The 22,227-nt window shown below is 38.5% G+C and overlaps 1 protein-coding gene across 5 annotated transcripts in view; it reads right to left on the bottom strand.

Annotated features, from left to right (window-relative positions):
- cdk6 (cyclin dependent kinase 6) overlaps positions 1–22,227 on the bottom strand; it is a 78,472-nt gene that overhangs the window by 11,664 nt on the left and 44,581 nt on the right. For all 5 annotated transcript variants that reach the window (XM_088600546.1, XM_088600543.1, XM_088600544.1 and 2 more), the window contains 2 exons: positions 12,705–12,814; positions 129–179 (listed from right to left, as the gene is read on the bottom strand). In XM_088600546.1, coding sequence (XP_088456672.1) covers positions 129–179; positions 12,705–12,814 — 161 coding nt within the window. The remainder of the gene's footprint in view (positions 1–128; positions 180–12,704; positions 12,815–22,227) is intronic.

The raw sequence follows: 22,227 nt of genomic DNA, 5'->3' as shown, positions 1-22,227 counted from the left end.
GCAGTGCTCTAAACCAGCACCTTCACAATTTCAAGTTATATTTGGAGGTCTGCTTTTGTGGGGGTTAGATATTTGTTTTAGCCAGACGTTTCACTGCGCTTAAAGATTCTATACTTAAAGGTACTTACTCAAAAATCTTCCCTAACTGGTCAACATCAGAATTTCCCCGGAAAAGAGGCCTGGAAAAAAACAGATGACATTAAGTGCATTTTTTTAATTTAAACTCAAATTATTATCCTGTACTTTTGCACCATAAAATACACTACACCTTACGTCTACACACATTGGTTATATGAAGAATACTTCTGTTTAATTATGTTTTCAATTTATTACAAACCAAACATAATGACCTTACCAACGCTATGTAATAAATACACCGTCTTAATAATATATATAATAACATTGGATATTACATCATTACTAATAATCAAACTAATAAATACTTATTAATAGTGTAATATTGTATATAAAAAGCTTTTCTTTTTAAGATAGTGGCTTGCAAACATAAAATACCCAATTAAATACAGAAACATTGCACAAAACTACATTCAACCAGTAACCAGGTGACATTCTAGAGCTTTAGAGCACTTGTATTTCAGAATATCCTGTGGACTTCAAACAAAGAAGCTGAGAAGTGAGGATGGACTATTGCGGGCATCATCTGTGTTGCATGGGGAAATAAGTGCTAATATTGTGACCAATCTTGTGGTGCTCAGTTTTAGAGTTATGTAGCAACTAACTCTGGGAACTGTGTTCCTCCAATGTTTTGTTGTATGATTTGCATATTTGACTGTTCACATCAGGAAACACATCGCATCTCCTTTTGCAGTTAAAAGTGCTTTGGAATATATTATTTGCTTTCTGGCCAACAAATGTGAATGCATAGTCTGCTTGTTGCTGAAATGCAATGGATGAAAAAGCCCATGTCTAAGAGTACTGAAGTACCTCTAATAATGAAATATTACTGTTTGAGATTACAATTCTTTGGTTCATTTCATACAGTACCTGGGTTTCATAACTGCAACATTTAGCATTGCATCTCTCTGGAGAAGCACAAAACAATCAAACATTCTGGATGCAAAAATATCTCAAGAGAGACCAGACCTTGACGTCAGTAATAAAGAAGGGATTTAGGTTAAACTGAAAAGCTTGTGTACTACAAATTGTTCACACTAAGCGCTATAACAGAACAGATTGAAAAAAAAAGATGATATTAAAATGGTCCAACAGAAACAAACACACTCAAACATAGGAACAAAGTTAAAGCAAGGCATAACTCCACATGCAACAACTTTAAAAACTTTAACAATAGATGGGTAGAAGAAAAAGATGTAGTCATAAATACTATTTAACTTTTAGTATAACTACCAAAAATATATTGCTGATTTTCCTGTAATTCACTAATGCTTTTCAAGAAATCAGTTCATGACGTGCCTCACATGGGCATATGGATTGGATAAAGGTTGTGGAATTATCATCTTTCAGCATGAGAAGCAGCAAAATACTTCAATAATGTCAGCCTTCATAGTGCCCCTATTCACTCCTTGCCCAGAAACTACCAACTAACAACAGGGAACCGCAACAGGTGGTCTTGCTCACAGATAGTTAGTTTTATTGTCCTCTCCAAAAGAAGTACCGAGTTATAAAGCTTATAGAATCAAACAGGACAGCATCTTCATTCAGTCTTTAAAGTACCTACTAAATGTTCAGATTCTGTATTTTGTGCTGTCCCCACATCAGTGGATGCAGTAGCATATGACCTCAAAGAAAAGTGTCATTCTGTAACTGGACAAGACACTGGAGCAAACTGCGTCTGCACTGTATAATTAATTAGAAACACCAGGAAAACTGATGTTATTCTTCAAGAATATTCATCACATGTCACTTTAACAGACCTACAACGTCTGTAAAATGTATGTGGTTAAAAATGACTGCACTCAATTTAGACCAGTCTAACCAAGCAATCTACATACTTACGTAATAATTCCTGCACTACTGTAAACTGTTTAGTTTCTGGCTGACTTGGAGAATTGAAAGCCTTTTAACAAATATGCAGCACCAAATGTTAAAGTCCAAGAGCCTGAGTCCTGGTGGCTCCTGTGGGTTTGGACAGCTGCTAAAGTCTCTAAAGAATATATTTCCAAATGTTCATCAGCAGTCAAGTTTCAAAACAAGTTCTTGCTGTGTTTTTTTTTAAATCATCAAATGCAAAAAAAATCACTTTCATTTTTCTGTTTCAGCTTGTTTCCAGGCCTTCCACTTTCGGGACATCATTTTTTTCGTTAGTTATGATATTTGTCGTGGGGCTGCTCAGCCAAGCAATTTGGGAGCCGTCCAGGAAATGTCAATTCAGAACTGCAGCAGAAAGTTTGTATTGTTTCCACTGATATGTAGGCAGACAAAAACAGAGGAGGATCTAGACTATACACAGCAACACAGTTTGCAATTACATAGGACAGGAAGGGAAACCGTACCGTGGACCCTGATGATACACTGGTTTTACACAGTTTTTATCATACACTTCTAAATCGATATACACGTTTCCATTCTGATTTAATTCTCTCAGACCATGCAATGTGCAGAAATAACACAATGTCCTACTCTCTAACGCCATTAGCATTAGATACAGGACTAAGAAATAAAATGCACTTTTCTTTGGCAGAAGCCAAAAATAATACATTTTTAACACATATAACAAATATAGAGTAGTTAAATACACAAAATCACCTACATAATTTCCCTAAACATCCAAGTATTTAAACACATAGTACTGTATATGTGCACCTAGCAGAACAAAGGTACAGTAAGTTGCTTGGTGTTTGTCTACAACCTGCTTTGCAAAAAACCTGTCAAGAGTTCCCAAAATTCTCTTTAGGTTTTGCCTATATATTAGCTATACAGGGAATGGAGCATTGAAAACACAGTTACTGCGATACTGCTCCATCCCAGTATTAATTCAATTAGATATACATCATTCAATAGGATGGAGTCTTGCTTAAATGTGCTGCCCCTGGTATTCTAGTCTAGAAGACTTACTCAGTCTTCTAGTAAGTCTGAATACAGCACTCTCAATTAAGAAACGCTACCTCTCCACTCAAAGCACATAATGGCTTCTTAGAAATCATTTCATTCATTTTTATTTGATGCATTATTACTGTAATTTGTTCCCTGTTAATTGTAATTTCTCTTGTATTCCTTTTAAGATTCCCTGACTGAGATGCAACAGGCACAAAACCACTTAAAGGCTAAGGCAGCAGATTCTGATCTAAAGCTTTAGCCAAACCAGTTCTTCTCTAAAATCACCTCAGGCCCTATCATGCCAATACAAGTATGATGTCTGAAATTCTTCAAGAGGAATTTTCCCAGAGTTACTCCCTTGGACTTAATTAATAGACTCAAACAAGGTTTACATTCTTTTGGAAGTGCACATGTACAGTACAATGTGACCTTGCACTGTATTCTGCACTTCCCAATACAATGACGCCTTAAAATGAATCAGCCAGCTTGCTAAATGTGACTTGGACTTCAATGTGCAAACTGAGAGTCATGCTTTGTTAGTGGCGAAGTTTATATCCTGCATACCAACAGCAGAGCCCCCGGAGTGGGGTGGGGTGATCCCTTGCAAGGGTTATCGTTCTGGAATAATATAAATGTGTGAGCATGAGCTGGAAATGCCAGAAAGCTGTGAGAAAGTAAATAGAGCTGAGTATTGTTCAAGCCAAATACAATGATTGCACTGCTCTTTCCACACTGACCTTTAAAGGAACACATACCATCATGTTTTTTTTTTTAATTTCCGATTTCGTTTGTGTGGACATCTTTCAAAATATTTAATAACACGTAATGCAGTATTAGAAACGAATGATGCACTGAATTTATGTAGGGGGTACTACTCAGAATCTCTGAATTAAGGGTTACTTCCAAATTTCTGTTGGTATGCTCTTTTGGTCCGCACAAAACTATGGAAGATTTTTTTTTTCTTTGAACCTCAATTACCTGAAAATAATTCAGCATGCATTGGGGTACAATTAACCAGTTTACAACACATACGCTTATGCAGTTTGCTTTGCCTGTTATTCCTGAGCCATTCTTTGCAGTTCGTGACCTAGAACCAAAAAAATCTTTTCACAATGCCTCAGTTTACAGTGGTATACCATACTGTAGATTTATAATGGTTACAAAATGAAGTTTTCTTACTTTTACTGCCACTCTTGTTCATATTATATAATAGGAGCAATTTTCTGTAAGAATATTACATAGGGATACATTTAAAAAGCAGTCAGTAGGGTGAATGTTGAAAAAGCACATGAAGAAAATGCTAAATTTCCAGCAGCAGGAAGGCACAACACCAGCATAACCATAAATTGTAGCTCTACAAGAAAGGAATTTGTATTCATGTTGGCCTACAATGTACACAAATTACAGATCTACCCTGTACAATCTTCAGAAGATACCAAGGATGAATAAGCAGTGTCCTAAGCAGATTAAGGGATTCTCAGAACAGCATGATTAAGCTCAAGCATATCATCAGCTCACTGTAGGCTACTGAAGTGAAAAGACAAGGCTGATGGCACATTGGGGATGATTTCTTTGTTCCAGGTCATAGGATTATCAAGTCGGTGCATGTGTACAAAACAAACATGCTCTCCAACAGCACAAGAACCAAATACCGTACATGTTGCCTTCCATGTAAAAAAAAAAATCATTCAAGGTTGTGGAGATAAAAATGAAGGCTGAAATCTCTGTTACGCACGCTGGTTTCAGTGATTTTTTTTCAGTTTGAAAAAGGCTATTTCTTTAGGAGCCTTTAGGAGTTTCTGAATGTGGAGAATGCTGGTTGGAAAAGAACAGTGTATGCCCACTCAGTTTCTAAGGCTTTGCCAGATAAGACACCACAGCAGCTGCATTAATACACCCTATACTGCTTTCCATGCAATATTAGCCATAATCAGAGGAAACTATTTTATATTTAGCTCCTATAAGCATGTGATGTCCCTCGGCCAAGAGAACAGTATTGTCAGTCCACACCACTTTCTCAGAACACTAACATTAAGAAGATTAAGAACTCCAGTATGATAAACTTCATGCTCCACACACAACACTACATTCACATTAAGAAGACAACTAAGAAATCCACTTAATATTAATGTAATAAACAGACCAGTGCCATGTCAGTCCCATTTCAAGTCTGCAGAAATTCAGCTGATAGAGAAAGACATCAAGAGTGACACTACTAGAGCACCAACCACAGCAAAAGGAGAAGACATTTATCTATCAGTGATGCAAGAAATATTACAGTTTATAATACTTTTTGTTATTAAATAATAGTATTAAATAGAACTATTTAACATAAATAGAAATATAATGAATCTATTATTAATAATAATATAATATTATTAATTCAGGTGGGTATTAATATTTATTCCAGAAAATCTTCAAGCAACCTTCAGAATGGTTCTAGAGTCACTGCTGTACAGAACAGCTAAATGAGTTTGAAGGTATTTGTTTTTTTTCTGAAAGGTGACTCAGCTCCACCTCCTAATGGCAGCTGGGAAAAATGGTTAAAATTCCTTCTGCTTATTAATCGGATGCAGTGACTAAAAGCTACAAGGATGATGCTCCCTCTTGTGAATCTTGATTATCTTACTATCTCCATTTCAGCTTCATCACTGTTCTGAAATATACCCTGCAGGGAAAATATTTCACCATCGCCTTTTCTCATTGCATGAAACATGGGGGGGGGTGACCACTCCTTCAGCCCCCATGGTCTCTGTCTGAGAAACAACTATACCAACCAAGGATACTGAATAAATTGTAATGTTGTACAAAGAAGGACAGATCCCATAATTCTGCTTTCCCTCCCAGAATTCAGTTTTACATGAGACCACTGAGTTCCAAGGAAGTACAGCTGAATATGTCATATTGATCTACCTTCAAATCTGCTGTACTTACCCATGTTGAATCATATGGATAAAATTTGCAATGGCTTCATTCACTCTAGTTTGCTCTTAGAGCCAAATTATTATTATAATTAAAAAATGTCTTACACTTATATAGCGCTTTTCTGGACACTCCACACAAAGTGCTTTAGAGGTAACAAGGACTCCTCTCCACCACCACCGATGTGTAGCCCCATCTGGATGGTGTGATGGCAATCGAAGCCAGTTCATAGACGGGGATTATTAGGAGGGCATGATTGGTAAAGGTCAGGGGGAAACTTGGCCAGGACACTGGGGTAACACCGCTACTCTTTTTGAAGAAACTCCCTTGGATTTTTAATGACCACAGAGAGTCAGGACCTTGGTTTTACGTCTCATCCGAAGGATGGCACGTATTTACAGTATAATGTCCCTGTCATTAGGACCCACACAGACCGCCAGGTGACCACCCCCTACTGGTCTCACTAACACCTCTTCCAACAGCAACCTTAGCTTTCCCATGAGGTCTCTGATCCAGGTACTGGCCAGGCTGAAACCTGCTGAGCTTCACTGGGCTGCCAGTTGTGAGTTGCAGGGTGATATAGCAGCTGGCAAAATAAACATGACTTCTTAATAATGTAAACTGAATTTTATAATTATATTGCATTTACAGTGCCTTGCGAAAGTATTCGGCCCCCTTGAACTTTTCAACCTTTTGCCACATTTCAGGCTTCAAACATAAAGATATAAATTTTTTATTTTATGTGAAGAATCACCAACAAGTGGGACACAATTGTGAAGTGGAACGAAATCTATTGGATTTTTGAAACTTTTTTAACTAATAAAAAAATGAAAAGTGGGGCGTGCAAAATTATTCGGCCCCTTTACTTTCAGTGCAGCAAACTCACTCCAGAAGTTCAGCGAGGATCTCTGAATGATCCAATGTTGTCCTAAATGACTGATGGTGATAAATAGAATCCACCTGTGTGTAATCAAGTCTCTGTATAAATGCACCTGTTCTGTGATAGTCTCAAGGTTCTGTTGAAAGCGCAGAGAGCATCATGAAGACCAAGGAACACACCAGGCAGGTCCGTAATACTGTTGTGGAGAAGGTTAAAGCCGGATTTGGAAACAAAAAGATTTCCCAAGCTTCAAACATCCCAAGGGGCACTGTGCAAGCGATCATCTTGAAATGGAAGGAGTATCAGACCACTGCAAATCTACCAAGACCTGGCCGTCCCTCTAAACTTTCAGCTCAGACAAGGAGAAGACTGATCAGAGATGCAGCCAAGAGGCCCATGATCACTCTGGATGAACTGCAGAGAACTACAGCTGAGGTGGGAGAGTCTGTCCATAGGACAACAATCAGTCTTACACTGCACAAATCTGGCCTTTATGGAAGAGTGGCAAGAAGAAAGCCATTTCTCAAAGATATCCATAAAAAGTCTCGTCTAAAGTTTGCCACAAGCCACCTGGGAGACACCCCAAACATGTGGAAGAAGGTGCTCTGGTCAGATGAAACCAAAATCGAACTTTTTGGCCACAATGCAAAACGATATGTTTGGCGTAAAAGCAACACAGCTCATCACCCTCAACACACCATCCCCACTGTCAAACATGGTGGTGGCAGCATCATGGTTTGGGCCTGCTTTTCTTCAGCAGGGACAGGGAAGATGGTTAAAATTGAGGGGAAGATGGATGCAGCCAAATACAGGACCATTCTGGATGAAAACCTGTTGGAGTCTGCAAAAGACCTGAAACTGGGACGGAGATTTATCTTCCAACAAGACAATGATCCCAAACATACAGCAAAATCTACAAAGGAATGGTTCACAAATAAACGTATCCAGGTTTTTGAATGGCCAAGTCAAAGTCCAGACCTGAATCCAATCGAGAATCTGTGGAAAGAGCTGAAAACTGCTGTTCACAAACGCTCTCCATCCAACCTCACTGAGCTCGAGCTGTTTTGCAAGGAAGAATGGGCAAGAATTTCAGTCTCTCGATGTGCAAAACTGATAGAGACATACCCCAAGCGACTTGCAGCTGTAATCGCAGCAAAAGGTGGCTCTACAAAGTATTAACGCAAGGGGGCCGAATAATTTTGCACGCCCCACTTTTCATTTTTTTATTAGTTAAAAAAGTTTCAAAAATCCAATAGATTTCGTTCCACTTCACAATTGTGTCCCACTTGTTGGTGATTCTTCACATAAAATAAAAAATTTATATCTTTATGTTTGAAGCCTGAAATGTGGCAAAAGGTTGAAAAGTTCAAGGGGGCCGAATACTTTCGCAAGGCACTGTAACTTCCATTTGCATTGCAGGATAGCAGTGAGCAATGCCACTGGTTCACAATTTTACTGGGAAAAAACTATGAGATGCATTTTTCCTGGGAGTAACTCCTGTGAGTTGCATGAGAGTATGCTCAGTGTACTTTTGGGCTCTGGTATGGGCCTCAGCAACGCTAGTCAGGCTCCTTTGGGACATCATTGCTCTTCCTTTCTTTCTGTTATCTAAGAGAGAAGCATGGCAGTTGAGGACCTGCTCACAAGCAGCACTGTTGAAGACGCAGCAGAATTACAAGCCAGCCTTTTAGAGAAGAGTTTTTAATCAAAAATGTTTTAAAAAGTGAATATTATAAACCAGACTTCCCTAAAGAATTAAACATACAGCAGGTGAAGCCTGTCAAGACTAGAGGTCTGAAAGTTGTGCCTAAGAAGCACTTAATCTGTAACAGGTGGCCTTTAAAAATGTTATCTTAATCACCTGCAGGAAAAAAAAATAAGTGCATGTTGTTGGGATCAAAGGGCTTCTCCGCTTGCTTTCAGGAGGGCTTGGGAAAGAGCCAGATTCTGTGCATTACAGGCCTTTCCAGCTAATAGTATCAAAGTAATACCTGTCGCCTTCTTCCTACTGTATTCACAGGGCTCAAAGCTTTAATTATATCCTCCGCCTGAAAGATAAAAAAACGATTTTCCCAAGCACAGCAACTGGCAGATTGACAAAGATCCCCTTCAACCAAATAAAGGTAGTCACCTGTTAGAAATGAGCACATTCAAATTCACACACTGCACAATACAATATAGACTTCTATGCACAATCAGTTTCTTGTCTTCACTGGAAACAAGAGCTTATTATTTTTTTCAACACCAATCATCAATCATCGAATAAAATGTTCTTGTGATTTAAAACACATCTGGATCTGACAATATTTTGGTGAGATTCAACTCACTGACAAGTAGCTAATGTACTGTATGTATCGGTTCTATTAAGACTCAGCAAAACTGCTGTGTTTGTAGTATTTTTGTAGTTAGGAGTGATGAAATGATTACAGTAGAATCAGCAGAACATGCACTTACAGTATAACACATTACAGAGGGAAGTTACGATATGAACTAAGAATTTAAGTTTTAATTTTAAAGGACATACAGAAAGGAAGGTGTTACTTTGATAAAATCTAAAAGAAAAACTTTTCAATTTGCTCTAACAGTCACCCAGATCACAGCACTCTTCAAGAATTAACGAATACAGTATGGAGACCTGCTGAGGTCCAGTAAAAATTAATGTCATACAAACAGTGACAATTGTTCAAGATCTTTATTGGGTGTTTTAAGGTGTGATACACACTTGTAAAATGAAACCCATCTAAAAAGATTAATACACAGTAACACATAAAAATGTCCCAGGAATAAGAAAGTAAAAACTTGGGACCCTCTCTTTAGTTCGATCCGAATTGGGATGTAAATCACATTTGCAGCTTTAAAATTCCAGTGCCCGGACAGATTTTTTTATTAATTCTTGAGACAACTCAGTTTACATCCAGACATTCAGTATAAAAGCAAACTTAAGCATTCCAAACTAACCAAAACCATTTCCAGGTTGCCCACTTTAAGGTTTAAGTTACTGTACTTATGTTTTGTAAAATTAACGTTTTTTTTAAAATAAACCCATATTTTGCTTTCTCTTGAAACCACAACCATTTCATACCAACCCCAGATACCTCCAGGATTAAAGCTGGCATCCTAAGTGTTTGCTGGCAAGGAAACCTGAAATCCTTGTACCATTAACAGTGTGTTATTAAAGTCCTCTCAAAATTGACATTGGCAGTCAGTTTCTTATTCCATTACAAATCAGATGGAGTGAAGTAAAAATGTAAAGACAAAGACTATATATTTGACCACAGAAGAGGGGAAAAGTCCTGTCCTGTCATACCTTCACTAACTATCCCTCATGGGGGTGATCATGTTGAATGAACACCAAAGAGACTGAGAAGGCCGATACAGGATCTGCACACACTCTGGTGAGTGACCTCTGACAACATATCAGATCTTCCACTGCACAGCAGGGTCACGGTGAGCTCTGCTCACACTCTCACTCTTCATCCGTGTTCTGACGTCTTCGAGTGTTGAGCTTCTCCCCAGATATTTTTGCTCCATTTGGCTCAGTTGAGGGTGATAATCTTCCATAGGAGGCAGCCATGTAGCATTTCATCTTTTTCGCTTTTACCACACAGTTAAAACTCTTCTTCTGGCCTCCTCTGGAAACATAGGCATCCACTCTGCATTAACCGGTGCCTAGAACCTGGAGATAATGGTTGATCGTATCATCAGCCTGCTTCACAGAGAACATTAATGCTGATGCATCTGTCCTCCCACTTGATATGTAAACTTTCCCAGACATCGTTGCTGACATGACTCCGGTCCTTTTCAGTGTCCCCTGTGTATTCTTCAGGTTTCAGCCCCATACAACAATATAGGGATTATGGTAGATTATCAGTTTGGTTTCAGTTTTGATGTCACGATCCTCAAACACCTTCTTCCTTAAGAAGCCAGTGCTTGCAGATTTCAGACACCACTGGATTTCTTTGTTAATATCGGCCTTCTGTGAACGTTAAGTCCCAGGAGGAGGAAAGTCCTCTACATTCTTCAGACTGTAATTCAGAATCCACACCAACGGTGCTGGGGCATGTGCACTTTGAAATCCTAATGACTTGGTCCTGAATAATGATGATCCCATAGCAAGTTGGTTTTAACTCTGGTGTCCTCCATTCCATGTCAGGTATGCTCAGTCTGGACTGCACATCTACCTACCTAGTTTCTCCTTTAATTTGATTGCTGTAAGTAAGGTAAATTCTTGCTTCTGATCTGCTGTGTTGTGGGGTCGGTGATGGAAAACGGGCAGTGGTTCCTCTCCAGCATGCAATGGGGTAGCAATTGTTATTACTGTGAGTTTAGAAGTTCAGAGGTTAAGAAAACTGATGAAAAACAATGATTTTATAGAAAATTACAATACTGTATGTTTACACATGTGCTAGATCAGATCATATCTAAAACACTGTGGTGCACGAAATGTTAAATGCCAGTGAAGGCTTTATGTCAGGAGGTGTTAAGCTGAAGCACTGTGCTTTCTGATTTACTGCCAGTCTTATATGAAACTGGGTTGGGCCATTCTGAAAGCCTCATCTCACTGGATGCCAGGCCAAGCCCAACCGACTGTTACAGAGAGTGACATGTGGCTTATCAGGGGAAGGAAACAGACATTACAGGCAGCTCCCCCACTTGGCATGAATCTCCTTTAATAAATTAATGTTCATCTACTGACGAGCCCGAGCCAGCGTATCTCATCTCATTTTCAGCTAAATTCCCCAACCTGAACCAAACAGACAAGAAACTAGAAACTGCCAAACATAAAATGCAACAAACAAAAACAGATTCTCTTTTCCCCTTTTTTTCCCCTCTCTAGATTGCTTTAGGAAATGTTGGTACTTTCAAGGTAGATAATACTCTTTTTATTAGTCTGCAATTGCCTTCAGGTTTAAGTACGTTTTTTTGTGACTGGTTCTGCTTACACAAAAGATAAAACCACAGGAAAAAAAAGTCAGAAGCTGAATTTTAACAAAGCTCAACCACAGGTAACTGACTTTTATTAACGGTTAGATAACTCAACTGTCAGAAAACTGGGAAGTTCAGACGATCCGCCAGGTGCCAGAAGAACAGCACAGTACAAACAAACGCTCTTCATATTTGCATTTTAAATTAGGTGTTTTCAGAAAAGGTGAATACACTGACTCAGTCTGAACAATTTACCGTTCAAAGCGAAAATGTCTTGCTGAAAAATTTACTGCACAGTTAGTCACAGTTATTTCTGTGCACAGTTCCAGACTTTCTAAAAAAGAAACAGCATTACTCCATTTGGGCTTGAGGAAAAACAAACAGTACAGAACTAAAAGCTGAGGGAAAAAAGTAGTCTATATACTGTATACTCCTCTTAAATGACCCTCCACACAGTATATAGTACATGAGCTAAATGAACAATATTAAACACAAAAGTACCATGTAAAATACAGTGAATTAGTACTTCACATTCAGACTCACAAAGCACGTGCTGTTTTCCATTTCTATGTTATCATTAAAGAACATGCACATATGATCACATTTCAATCCATAACTGCCAATCAAGGCTCAAAAAAAGCTCCACATTTTAACCCTTTTAGTGGCGATATTATCCAATATAGATATTAGGTGGACATCAGGGAATGTAGGCCTTGATCGCCTTGCTCATAGGGAAAGCTAAAGGTTGAATTTTTGCATCAACTCACCTCAAATGTTGCGGGCATAAAAGAGACTTTAGGAAGTGCTAACTGTGTTACAAATCATTTCTCAAATTAAACGCTTATAATTTACAAATAAATGGAACCTCGGCAACTGACAAAATCTGCCAGATAACCTGCAGGTGAACATGGACGGAAGAAAACTGCAAAGCATGACACATGACAGGATGAAATCTTACCTTCTTCGAAACATTTCAGCAAATATGCAACCAACACTCCAAAGGTCTACTGGTGTTGCATAACTGGACTGAAGTAACACCTCTGGGGCTCGGTACCATAATGTGACCACCTGTAAAGACAGAAAGACTCAGTACAACTGGGAGAAGGCATCATATAGTACATGCAGCATCTTTGCAGTTATCACCGTTTTGAGTGTCTCATGAAAACAGGGCATCATACATGATGTAATGTCCGGCCAATGGATGGAATTAGGACTGTGTTTTTGGTGCAACATTATGAAATCACATTAAATATGAAGGAGGGGGCCTGAAGCTGACTGACTGAAGGAACACAATGGAAACTGCCAAACATGAATCCATGCTTTCCAGATGACTAATAATAATTCCTTGCATTTGTAGAGCGTTTTTCATCTTAAAGGATTCCGAAGCTTCACGCACAGGAGATCCATATCCATCCACCACTGAAGTGCAGCCCGCCTGGCACAGTAGATCAGGTGGAGGAGGGGAAAATGTTTTGCTGTTTGAATTAACGGAAACATATTAGGAAGGCCAAAAGCTGAATTTAGCCAGGATGCTGCAGTTAACGAGCAGTGCCATGGGAATTCAGTGATCAAGTGGCTGGCACCTCAGTTTAGCATTCACCTGAAGGATGGCACCTCCTACAGCACAGTGTGCCCTGTCACCATACTAGGGCATTGGCCTTTTAGGAAATTCTGGTCCGGAGGAACGAACATCAGCTATTGATCTACCATCACCACTTGCAGCCGAAAACTGGTTTACCCACCCCAGTTCTGATCCGGCCCAGCCTCGCTTAGCTTCTGGGATCTGACAAGACCAGGCTACAAAGTGGTCATGTAATTCTTTCTAAAGAAAGGATGGATATATCTCTAGAAAGGAAGTCAGGACCTTGGTTTAAAGTCTCATCTAAAGGTCCAGCGATTCTGTTATGCCATTAGTTTTGTTTTCATGAGGAATCCATAAGACCTGGACAATGGACAGACAAGTTATGCCAACATCTGCAAAACTGAAGAAATTGTCTCTGAAGAAATGAACAGACATTCACAAGAGCCTATTTACCAATGTATTACCCACTTGACATGTGTCCTGGCTAACACAGAGAGAAGTCTGACCATTGACAGTAATCTAATCAGGGAAAAAGTTGACTCTGAGGCTGTATGTGGGAAAGTGACACTACTGATATTCTCAATAAAGTTACTAAAGAATATTGTTTGTTTAAAGTGGGAAAGAGATCCATAGCTAATAAATGTAAAAGGTTCACTTCTTTTTGAAGAAAATGTGGTTTGTCAGCAAGGAAAATGGCCTATTTACTATTAGTCCTTCAGTGCTTTACTCTTTGACCTGTTGTGCTTCAGGGATATTTTTTATTCTCAAAACTTAAATAAGGCTTTGGAGATGTCTGTTCCATTTTTTTTTTACTTTCACTGTTCAATCCCCAAAACAAACTGTCCAAGAGAAACATGTCAGCTTGGTAATAAACTGATGATTTTTCATTAGGGACCAATAATGAGAGCAATGACTCAAGGGGCAGAATGTACTCACTGGATAATTATAGTCTGCCCTGTTACTGCTTGACTGTTCATAACAGTATTAAGGCTGAAAGCGGAATGGCAAAATCACAACAGATGAATGTTTTTAAACACTGCTGAGTTATATAACGTATGAAATCATCTCTGGCAGAGCAGGCCTCTGTGCTTGTTTTGGGAATGCAGAGATCACACACACATTTTCTGTTGCAAACTATCAGGGAGATTTCCTGCAGTCCCAGTTTGACCAGATCGAGCTGCTTTCCCTCCTCCCGTCACACCGCCCAAAAAGGCAGTTTTTTAATACAGCAGTTTATTTCTACTTTCAATCTGAAGATTGGATCAGCTCCTGTTTACACGGTGAACGTCTCCACACAACTAGGAGCTTTAAGAACAGCAAAACAGCAGTGAAGCCTGTTGAAGTACAGGACGCAGCTGGGAGCAGTGGTCAGCTGCAGAAAAGTGCAACAACCCAGAATATTAGCATATCAGAGCTTTTGTGAAGAAAAAAAGTCCAGACCAGAGAGACAGTAGCTTGCTGGGCCAGAGCTCATCCTGGTTTCTGTGGTGTGACGCAGATGAGAGAGCACACAACTTCCTCTCTGGAGGGGATACTCGTTCGTTCATTCATCACATGGAACATTGCTGGTTCCCACTTACGCAGCTGGGTGGAATGGAGCAACTGGGGTGTAATACAACAGCAGGGCCTGCAGCAGGGACTCGAACCCACAACTGGTCAGAAATTACTCCAAAGGCAGGCTCACTTCATAACACTGCCCAACACCATTTATACTTTTCAGAATATTTTTTTCCCATAAACCCTCAGTTGTGCTTTAACCTTTATTGTATTTTTGAAGATTAAATGAAGAGCCTTGTGTTACGTGCACCACGGAGTTATTTGATCCTGATGTGGTCTGATTTAGCTTAGTTTAAAAGTCAGTAAATTAAACATGCAATGAATGATGTGTTCAGAAAAAAGTGCTTTTACATGAGATTTGTTAACAGTGGAATGCATGCATGTAACACTGTTTTCCGGAAACACGCCAGGTTTATAACAAAAGCAACAGAATCATCTTTTGAAAATTAATCGCAAAACCAAAAATGCACAGCTGAGACTGAGAAAGTATTTTCATTTCACTGTATCACATCATTACATCACGGTACAATTTGTTTCGAAAGGATACTGCCATTTTTGCCCTTTCATCCTTTGTTTGGAAGGTTTTTCCCGGTGTCTGGTTAAACCCTCAGAGGGGCTCTTAAGCACATGAAATCTGGTAAAAAGGAAAGGACAAGCGCAAATCAGCCAGCCTCTCAGGTTGGAGATACAGAAGCAACCCAAAAGGGAGAATGAGGAAGTGAAGGCAGACTCCTCTGACCTGCCCAGCTTCGAGCCACTCGTCTCTTAACACATCACAGGCTCCACAGCCCCGGACTGGAGGTTCAGCACTGATTGGAGGAGAGGGTACGCAGCCATTGCCGTGTCCGTTGGGAGCCAGAGAGTCCTGGCAGACGGCTCCTACCCTACCCTCTGTAACTCACTTAGCACCGCCTCCTGGGGAATCCCATCAGCTACAAGACCTTCTTTCAAGTTGTGCGTTTTCAAGCACACAGCTGTCTCGATCCCCTCAGCCCTTTTGCCCCTCCAGCATACAACATGTCCACAGGAGGGCGCCCTGCCCTGGTTGAGAACCACATGCACAGAAGGACCTAGCCTGCACTGGATTTTATATTTGCTCTATACATGAATGTGCAGACCTATAGATCATAACATATTTATGCTTGCATGCTGGTTTCCTTCATTTATTTCCTTCCTTCATTTACTGAACAGAATGTCTTGTCCCAGGCTTATCTGTTAAACGATTTATTAATATTCTAATGTTAATACTGTCACACCAGACACACGTTAATACAAGGGTTAGTGTCACTTCTGCTCTGGTGGAGACTGCCATGGGGAACCAAAATGAAATTCATTCAGACAATGCAAAATCATAATGTATTACGTTCTAAATACAATATTTCACACGATATGAAAACTCCATGTGGAGAAAAGCACAAAAGCAATAATATCTCTTTTCCAAAGAATGGTCACAACTGCTTTAATGCTGGAATTTACTTTGTGTACAGGAAAACTGCATTGTTACCTTATTATTGTAGGGAAAACGTCCAGACCGAACTCAATGACCCTATGAAGCAAAATGGACAGACTCCAAGTACTGTAGTTGCCTGATGGAATTTGGAACTTATCTTGCTTTTCCTGAAGCTCTCTGATGAAACAGCTCAAACATGAATTTGGGTTTAAGATGTGTCTAGAGACCAAACAGAGTTACTTCTGTTCATTTTTTTTAACTCATGCAAAACATTTTCTTGTTTGCTTACTAATAATTTGTTTTCCCTTTCTGTTAGACTCAACGATAATTCTCTCATAAAACGAAACATCATATTGTGAAGTCTGTTGGAAAATCAACCTCCTGTGTCATTAAAGGTTTGCTTTCTTTGGCCAGCTCAATACCTTTAATTGGCTCATGGAAATACATGCCAGAGATATAAGACTAGTTACAAAGTCTGAGTTACAAAGCCCAGCCCTGTTTGAAAACAGAGACAATATACAGTACCTGCCTCCACAGCATCCCTGTTTTTCAGTGCCACTACATCTTAGAGGTAAAATGTCAGCACTGTCCTAGTTTTGAATGACATACTAGCAATAAGCCAATACATATTACATTTTTTCCATTAATAACTTATACATTTTGTGCATATTTCATTAATAATGCACATATTATCCACGGACTAGCTCTTCACAATCTGTATTTCAGTAATAAAATGTAATAAAATAGTAAAACATGGCTTACAGATGACCTTTTTTTTATATATCTGGGTCACTCATATTATTTTTGTGCACAGTAATGCGCTGTTTTACATGTAACAAGATGATATTCAGGAGCACAAGCAACTTTCCTGGAACTGCCTTCTTGAGAGCCACATGCAAGGACCTGCATTTCATATGAAGTCACACAGTGATGTTAATACACCACCACAAATAAGAAGGTTAACAGCATTGTGGTACAAATGCCTATTTTGCACCAGCCAAACCCAAGTAATAAAACTGAATGTAATTCACAATCCACCTGCAACTTTGTCTTCAATTGTTTTACTGGATATTATGCCTCTTTTGCTTTTACATTTACACTACCAGAATGTTAACATATGAATTACAGTTAACATCTATTATATCATTAAACAACACACACAAATCAAACTGAAATAAACAACAGATTTTAAGTCCAAAAACATCAACATTTTATACTAAAGCTTACTGCCCAAACAGTGCCAGTGTGAGGGTTAAAATGAATCCCTTACAGAATCCCAGATTAATGTATATATTTGTCAGAAGTGTCCATAAAGTTACTTTGCTACATCAAAATATGGTTACTTGCTTCTCATTTAGAAACCTCCTAATTAGTCATGGTTAATTCCAGAAACTCTATTTTCTAATTGATCATATTTATCAAAAGAATGTATGCAAATATTACTAGAGCTGATGGGTAATTGTACAGAAGGTACATATAAAACTTGCTTGAATTATTCTGAATCATAACTGTAAATAACACTGTAACTTAAAATTCAAAAGATCTAAAAGATATCTCAGATAAGACTGCAGTCACACTGCCAGTCTGGGTAGGGATTCTCAAGAAAAACGTTCACGCTAATCTAGTCTAAAAAGCGGTCATTTTTATTTTTAGAACTTCATTATTACACTTGCTAAGTTAACACTCGGTATTGCAACCTTCCTGGATAACTGGAAACAGAGAGGAAGTTCGTCTGAATAAAGACGATCAGCACTGGTGTTGGTCTAGCATGTCACGTGATCATGTCTGATGTTACATGTGGTTTGTTCTTGAAAAAGACCTGTGAAAAATGTATAATGTCTATTATTGGCACAAGAAAGATATCACATCATTCATTGAAGAATTTGCTTGCACTCATTCATCTAGTAGTTTCACGTTCAAAGACAGTGGAGGTCTTCAAACCTTCAATTTAAACAACACAGAATACTGTATATTAAAATTGGCAGACAAAATCTGAACACTTCAATAACAGAATTTAAGTTAATATTACTAGAAACTTATGTGTTTCTTATGTTATCTTTAAAGCCATCAAAATAATACTCAATTCATACATTTTACAAAAATAGAATCTCCAGGATATACAGTAGTACTACAGAAACTGTAAGACCAATTGTATTAATGGAATTCTTATGTCCCTTTACTTAAAAAGGTTCTGATGTCACCCAATACGATCCTGGAGTCCTGACATTATTTTAAAGCCATGAGAACTGGAACTTACAGTATGCTTTGCCTATGTTAGTTTGGTCTTGGAAAATAAACACTGTGATTTCAAAGGCAGCAATTATTAGCTGGCCTTATTTCTGGGGATGAATACAAAATGAGAGGTATTGTGTTCCATGCTTATATTCTTCTGGATTTAGTTAATGATATTCAAATCCCATAAAAATCAAAGCACTATGAAAGGCCACAAACACTTAATATACTTTAGAAGATAAAAATCTGAAACCATTCTGTTAGGTACTGTGGTGAAATAACCCAACCAGTAGGAAGACCTGATGCTGGTGCAGTCTGCCCAGGCTTTATTTTAATGAGAAAAAACACTTTTGTCTCCATCTTCCACAGGAAGCCTTTTAGAGGACAGACATCTCAAATGAGTAAGACACAAAGTATTGAAGAAGCAATTAAACTGTGTAAACAGGAAAAATCTTCATAATGTTGCTGGTGTTTTCCTAACACATAAACCAAACATCAGCAATACATACAGTGGTGCTAAAAATGAAAGACATCCAGTGCCGCATGTATGAGGAGATGTATAATTACAGAAGGATAATTATAGAAAGATTAATTGCTCATTACCACAGTGTGAAAAGGGAAAGTTTGCCATTCGGGTTGAATTAGTCACTGTATATGAACTGGACAGCTGTGTAAGCACTTGCAGTAACAGTCAGGTGAATATGCGAAAGAAGAGTCATTCACTGCCTCCATCGCGCAGGCAGGCTCCCATTATGAAAGGTATCCTGGGTACTAAAAACACCCAGAATTCCTATGTTATTATAGCACTGCGCATTGGGGAGGGAGCCAAGGATGTAGACCTGGCTCTCTCCAGGAAATGTTTAACTGATTATTGACCTCAGAAAGAAAGCAGGGGGTTTTCTTGTGGATAACAGCTCCTATTGGCTGAAAAAGCCAAGGTACCTTAATCACCAGCTTTTTTGGAAACAAATATTTGATTTCTAAAACACTCAGTGAAAACATCTGTGCTTTCACTGACTGAAACGAGCCTCAACATTTAGATCAGGAGGCTTTTCTTGAAGCTGAAGTTGGGAAACATTTCATTGGATAGGATTCTAGATTGGAGTGGCTTGTCAGAGAGTGGCCTGCAACCTGTCAGTGCCAACTGTCTGGATAGTGTCCAGAACTAGCACTGAGCACACATCCCAGAGAAGGATCAGAAGAGAGTGGGCAGGACAGAAGACAGCTTCCAACACATGCCTTTTCAAACACTCATTTTTCACTCGCAGCAGAGGAAAGACTTTTGGACATCTCTTGTGACGAGACACTTAAATTCACATTCTCTCCATAACCTTAAGGTCAGATATCAGTGCAAAGAGAATTCCCAGGACTGCTGTCCACTGATAACTCTTCATGTCATTCTCTTGTGCAGTGTGTACTTATGTAAATTGGGCTTTTGCCTTTAATACCATGACTTATGGGTTATAGAAAATGCCAATAGTCAAATAAACAGTTTTGTGATGCTGAGCAGAACATACAGCATACAACACTTATTTTCATGTTTTAACTATGTATTATGATCATCAGGTACAGTAGATAGAAGGAGAGGTGCATTCTGTGATGAAAAGATAAAGAGTGTGAGATTCACATCATGCAAAACCTTCTCTGGCTGTGTTCTGTATGAAGCATGAAATTCACCCCTGCTTTTAGAAGTCCCACTTTAACACTGACAAACAGAACAGACATGCAGATAGACTAGACCACATTTAAATGGCGCACTGCAGTTAGGTTTGTTGTCAGAAGAAACTGGGAACTATTCTACTGCATAAACATTATAAACTCTCAATTCTGTAACAAATGCAGGTAGTAAGGTAAATTCCAAGAACCATTCTTATGACATTAGAAATGGCAATGTTTTTTGGAATTTGTTAGAATGCACTGTTAAAATTAATGGCACAGATCATCGCATTTGTAAACGAATTCATCCAGTTTTTCCAGTGTTTGCACAGCAACTGCCGACATAAAAAACAACACGACTACTTGGCTCATTCTTTGGAACATGTATGCCTGTAGAAAAAGGATCACATACAACGACTGGGCATGTCTATTCATGTAATGTACACTTTAAATAACAATACAATCCTAATTTCAAATTACAGTGTCTAAAGAAGAAATACCTCTCCCACCACTGCACAAGGTTCTAAGGATATTATCATTTCAACTTCTAGGAAGAACCGCACTATCTTGTTAACTGATGTTAATGCTTAGGTATATCCGCTATGGTATACATTAATAGAAGACTCCACCACAGAACCAATGTCTCGCATTATTTCTTCTGCACAAAACGAAAGTGCAGGAAGTTCAACTGCAAAAGGTGTGTTTCAACGTGAAGTGGAAATTCTCTGTAATTACAAGTCGAGCCACTCTTTCTAAATCACAAGTAGTACAAGAGCCTTTCTATTCTCTTTTTGGAAAGCAAAGGAAGCAGGGGCTCAAATTTGTTTTAAACTTGATTTGCTGCAAAGTTTAGACTTCAAATCGAGGCCTTCAAATACCTGAATTTAAAACTGCTGCATTCCAAAGGCATATAGATTTGTTATTCAGTTTAAAAAAAAAAACATTTTCCTGTTACTTTTATGTAGTGTGACTGGGGTGGACTCAAAATAACACCTCTGGGTGTTAGAAACATTAAACCTGAAAGTAACAGCTTAATCATTTCAATTATGGGCTAAATGCCAAATCAGTTCAGCATCAGTTTATATTTTTTCCACTTTTGGTGAGTCCAGGACCGCACAGTTTGATAACAAAACCGTACATCCTTAAAGTCAGTTTCAGTAATCATTTGTCAACCTTTTCTGTAGGTAACGCCATAGTAAAATCAATGTTTTCAGGGGTATTAAACATATTTTTTTGCATACTTTAAATTGACTTATTTTAGAACAATTTCTAAGAATCTTTTAACTATTATATCCTGTCCCAGTAAAGAAATAACCATAGCATATCAGTATTGAAAGACTATTGAATAATTCTGTATGAACTAGTAAACATCATATTTATTTATTATTATATTTATTATTAATTTATTATTATTTATGATATAAAGCCACTTTGAAGAATGAAAAGGCTTAATTTCCTTGACTATGCATGAAGCGGTCTGTAATATTTGTTTCTAAATTGAAATCTATTGATAATAGTCAGTAATTTAATATAACTCAATTTATCATTGAATTCAGGCTTTTTTCCCACTGCGGTTTGTTAAAAATGTTTATCCTGCAACTTGCATTATTATAATAAATATTAGTTAATGCCAAAGATAAGGTGGCAATCTGTTTGAAAGAAGATTGGGTGAGAAAATTGTCTTTAATTAGTTAGAATGGTTAATGGGAAATTGGTGTCTTTGAACACAGACTCACTAAACCATAAGACAAACCAGAAGCTGTATACATCATCTTTTACCAAGTAAACATGTGAAATGCCAGGGTTAGAATCATGCTGTGCCACTGCCAGGATACAGTGCCTCATATTTCTCTCATAATTTCTCCCAGTGGCAAACACCAAGTAGACATTATTAGTAATTAAAAATAATAGCAACAATAAATCTTAGTGCAGGTCTGATAAACTGGGTCTGTTAGAGATGGCTGTGTGTTCAGAGAATGGACAATATGCACAGGTTCATATGAT

The sequence above is a fragment of the Lepisosteus platostomus genome, chromosome 12, assembly GCF_059453375.1.
Source record: "Lepisosteus platostomus isolate fLepPlt1 chromosome 12, fLepPlt1.hap1, whole genome shotgun sequence".
In the NCBI taxonomy this organism is placed as follows: domain Eukaryota; kingdom Metazoa; phylum Chordata; class Actinopteri; order Semionotiformes; family Lepisosteidae; genus Lepisosteus; species Lepisosteus platostomus.
Note: the sequence above shows the minus strand (reverse complement) of the source record. Positions and strands in the feature narration are given on the sequence as shown.